At 48.2% G+C, this 4,546-nt stretch overlaps 1 protein-coding gene across 2 annotated transcripts in view; it reads right to left on the bottom strand.

Moving 5' to 3' along the window:
* The window catches only part of LOC142785105 (uncharacterized), a 33,174-nt gene extending 29,030 nt beyond the window's left edge, over positions 1–4,144 (bottom strand). For both annotated transcript variants that reach the window (XM_075883534.1, XM_075883535.1), the window contains exons 1-2: positions 1,108–4,144; positions 102–286 (exon numbers count right to left, since the gene is read on the bottom strand). In XM_075883534.1, the coding sequence (XP_075739649.1) occupies positions 102–286; positions 1,108–1,256 (334 nt within the window). In that variant the 5' untranslated portion in view covers positions 1,257–4,144. The remainder of the gene's footprint in view (positions 1–101; positions 287–1,107) is intronic.
* Between the last annotated feature and the right edge of the window lie 402 nt (positions 4,145–4,546).

Below are 4,546 nucleotides of genomic sequence, written 5' to 3'. Positions count from 1 at the left end.
CTGAAAAGATGTATTTGGGGTCAGTCCTGGGAGCAGGCAGAAGTGCCTTTTGAAGCAGGTTTGGAGCATTCAGAAAGACATTTAAGAGCAGGCGAAAATACCTTTTGTAGCAGTTTTGATGCATCCAGAAAGACGTACTTGGGAGCAGTCCTGGGAGCAGGCAGAAGTGCCTTTTGTAGTAGGGATTGAAACATCCAGAAAGACGTTTGGGAGAGTCCTGGGCGCTCGCGAAAGCACCTTTTGTAGTAGGCTTGAAGCATCCAGAGAGGCGTATTTGGTAGCAATCCTGAGAGCAGGTGAAAGTGCCCTTTGTAGCAGGCTTGCAGTATCTATAAAGACGTGTTTGGGAGCAGTTCTGTGAAGGCGTGTTCACACTAGAGAGACACGACACCGATTATGGTCTGCGGGCTGTCTTTGGAAGTGTTTTTTCTCTTGTCGTCGTCATATGTACATTACAACGACACAAACAGTCCGCGTGTGGTCTCTCAAAGACCCCGCCCGCACCTTGCGTGCTTACTGTCTTTGGTTGGCCAATTATGTAGTCATATTGGAGATACACACAGCGGCACCGAATAAACTTGCACACCTGCACCTCATTTCCAGCCATGCTCCCCACTCTGCCATTGCCCCTCTCAGGCTACGTACAGGGCGCAGCCCCCGCCATGGTGACGAGGGACGGGGTGGTGCACGTGATAGGGAACCCAAGAAAAGACTTCCGTTGGGTGCTCGAGCTGCATATTCAGACGCCGCGTAAGCCTGGGAGAGGGCATCGTTAACTCCCCCAAGATTGCCCGCTTCGTGGTCGTTTGAAGCAAAGACGTGGGGCAAATTTTCGCTCAGCCGCCGATCTCCCGAAGAAACGCCGATGACAGGTCTGCCGATGCTTTTTGCTGATGCTTTCGGTCTCTGATCATGTTACACTACGATGGCATATACTGTATTTTGAGGCGTCGTCGTCGTCGTCGGCCTAGTGTGGCTATGGGGTCTGATGACTTCGTCGGCGGGCGAGTCGTCGGCCGATGGTTTGCGTCTGCCTCGTGTCTTGGGCGGACTCGTGTCAGTGTCGTGTCGCTCTAGTTTAAACGCGCCTTGAGTAGGCAAAAGTACCTTTGGAGCAGGGTTGGAGAGTCCAGAAAGACGTATTTGGAAGCAGTCCTGGGAACAGGTGAAAGTAGCTTTTGTGGTGTTATTGCAGCATCTCGAAAGACGTGTTCAGGAGCAGTCCTGGGAGCAAGCAGAAGTGTCTTTTGCAGCATGCTTAGAGCATCTAGAAAGACATATTTTGGAGCAGTTTTGGGAGCAGCCAGAAATACCTTTTAAAGCAGGTATGGAGTAGTTAGAGAGAACGTTCAGAACAAATGTAGCCACATGTTTCACAGTACTTGTGAAAGAGCATTTGTCCAATGCTTCATGCGGCAAACATTGTATATAGGCTGACATATAACTATGCATGTGCGCGCTTTCAGGCAGTCATTTTTGTTCTGTTTTAAAGAGTTAGTCTCCCAACGGCCGAAGCCATGATATATAGTACAATGCCTGCAGAAATATGCTCGTATCCTGAAAGTTTTCATTTAGGTCAAAAGTCTCCAGAACTACGAAAAATGGCATTTCGATATTTAGGTAATATGTATTATTGTACACAAAACACTAATATTCTCAATGAACTATTCTTTCATGCAAAAGATACTTTGGAAAAATGGGATTAAATATACAAGAACAAAAAAGAAAGATAGATAAGAGCCTGATCTTAACACCTGTGAGACCTGTGTTCTTTTTTGTTTATGTTTTTCTTTTATTCCATGGCGCGTAGTGTCTACTGAGCCAACCTCCGTATTTGATCACAGCCTCGATGAGCCCGAAACCATAACGGTTTTGATGAAACCGAGAACGCGATGTTTCAGCCATATTGAGGACACGGAGCTTGGTGGCTGTTGCATCTTGCGCACAAATCAGGGTGCTGCGGCGCAGTAGGATGCTGACAATCGAGTTTGGCGCAAGAGGGGTGGTTCGTTGCAGAATGGCCCAGGTAAACAAACGTGGTGCAGATGTTCCACCCCATTTCATATCCTGAGATGAAACGGTTCCTCCACTCTGAGGCAGAAGAGTTTGGACTTGTTTGGGTTCGTATATTTCACCAATCCAAGACACCCAGCCATTGCGCACAGGCAGTGCATGTATGTAACTTATGCTAAGAATCTCTGTTAAGTGGCAATCGGAAACCTAAGAGTCTACCACAGTGATGACAAAGCAGTTATGAATGTGGTTTCAAAGTAAAATTTTGATAAGGTACATTTACTTTGTGGTAGAGGTGTGTGATTACTGAAACTTAGTACCGAACCGAAGTTAGGAGGTCCCGATTCAGTCTATCACTATATGACCTCCTTCCGTATACACAAATACTCAGTTGATTTCATGACTCATCATCATCAGCCTGACTACGCCCACTGCAGGACAAAGGCCTCTCCCGTGTTCCGCCAGTCAACACGGTCCTGTGCTTGCTGCTGCCACCTTATACACGCAAACTTCATAATCTCATCTGCCCACCTAACTTTCAGTCTCCCCCTAACCCGCTTGTCTTCTCTGGGAATCCAGTCAGTTACCCTTAATGACCTGCCTTAGACAGGCTTGATGTCGGGAAAGCAATCACGTTAATACGACCTATAAAGCGTTTTAAAACAGCGAAAGAACAACCAGTCACCGTCTAATGCTCCAACCCATCACAAAAGCTTGTTCTTCTTCTCCTGTTAACTGTGGCACATACTTACTTCAGCCATAATTCCTCATCGTCGTCAGCCACTGCATGAACAATTAGCGCAAAATTCTTTGCAAGTGTTTAGCGGATACTACTCTTCTTAAAAGAATGACGAAAAATAGCGTAGTGAATTCCGGCCTACTACTCAAAAATTTCATTACTAATGCCATAGTGGATATCAAGCAAGTGTGCTTGCATGCAGTAGTTACCCAATGAGGTTGTGAAAGGCTCTTCAAGTTTTCGCAGTGACTGAGCAGTGCCTTCCACGCAGGCCTGTCGTTTTTTTTTTAATTTAGGATAAATACAGCAATTGCTTCAGTTATCGAGGTGGGACTTTGTCACCAGCTTCGAAGTATTACCAAGGCCTAAAAGTTAAATAATCTTTCGTAAATAAACACCATGAATCTCATGATGGGACACAATCGCTTTGGAGACGCTGTAGTTTTTGCATATAGGTGAAAATTCTTTCGTCCATGCATTAGTAAAGCTTCGAAAGACCTTTGAAAGCTTGAACTGCATGTATTTTGGCTAATCACTCGCTAAAAATGATTTTCCGTACCTCCTACAGGTCGTTGCTTCGGAGTTTTCCCACCGGGAAAAATTCTTTGATAAGTATATTGGAAAAATATTCGGTAATTCGAATATGCACTATTAGATTTGAGTCCCCAGTCAAGATACAATGCTATACAGTTCGTTATCCGAGTATTTTCGAATGTTCGCACACTCCTATATTGCAGTTTGTTCAAAAGCGACATATTATTGCAAATAAACGAGGAAAAAGGGGCGGCGGGCACGAGCAAAAGTCGGGCGCTGGCTTGCTCAGTTCAGACGATCGGGTTCGGGTCTCCTCTCTGTTTTACAGCGAACGTTATTATGAGATCACAACTAGGGTCACGCGCAGTTGTCCGCCGTCGCCGCCCGTGTCCGTAACCTGGCACTAAGGACACAGTGGGGCTCGAAGCCCGGGTCTGCTGGTTGCCAGCCAAGTATTCTACAACTGAGCTACGCCGGTGTTTGTGACTTGTTGGCAAACCTAGCACCAAAGACACAGTGGGGCTCGAACCCGGTGACTGTGCTGCACCTTCCGCGCAGGCTTGGTGTTTGTCACACTTTGTTCTGGTGCCGAAGCTCACCCGGTCGTCTGGCCCTCGACTTTCTACAATGGGCCACATTCGACATCCTACTGGCCAACTCGATGACCCCGGCTCACAGGCTCCAGAAGGTCATCGACATTGTTGTGGCGAAACACGCCCACCTCATCACCTTCGACAAGGAGATTCAAGCTGCGCTACACCTCGAGGCAGACTTCACAACCACCAGCGAGCTTGAACTTCATAGGGGCCAGGGGCGGCGCCAGGATGTTTTTACTGGGGGGGCAACCACGAAAAGTGAGTTCCTCCGGGGGGGGGGGGGGGGCAAGCCGTCGGTTGCTAGCTCTGCTCCTACTAGGTTTTCAATATATGCTTCCGGGCACTTGGGTGGGCATAGGGGGGGGGGGCAGGCGAAAATTTTGGGGGTGCTCCAGCCCACCCTTGCCCCCCCCCTGGCGCCGCCCCTGATAGGGGCTTTGTTTGTTGCCTGACATCATCTACGATGAGTATTTCGGGGCTACAACCGCCACCTCCGTTCCTGTCGTCACCAGGACACCCCGACATCCCATGGGAGCAATGAGTCCTGGTTTTCAAGAACTACATGGTGGCTTTGGGCACCTCCGACCTACCTGCAATTCGTCTGAAGGCGATCCTGCTGAACTGCTGGGGCACGGAAGGACAAAGTGTCTTCCAGACTCTGATT

Source organism: Rhipicephalus microplus, unplaced genomic scaffold, assembly GCF_043290135.1.
Source record: "Rhipicephalus microplus isolate Deutch F79 unplaced genomic scaffold, USDA_Rmic scaffold_18, whole genome shotgun sequence".
Lineage (NCBI taxonomy): Eukaryota > Metazoa > Arthropoda > Arachnida > Ixodida > Ixodidae > Rhipicephalus > Rhipicephalus microplus.
The sequence above is the reverse complement of the archived record's forward strand: the minus strand, read 5'-3'. Positions and strand labels throughout refer to the sequence as shown.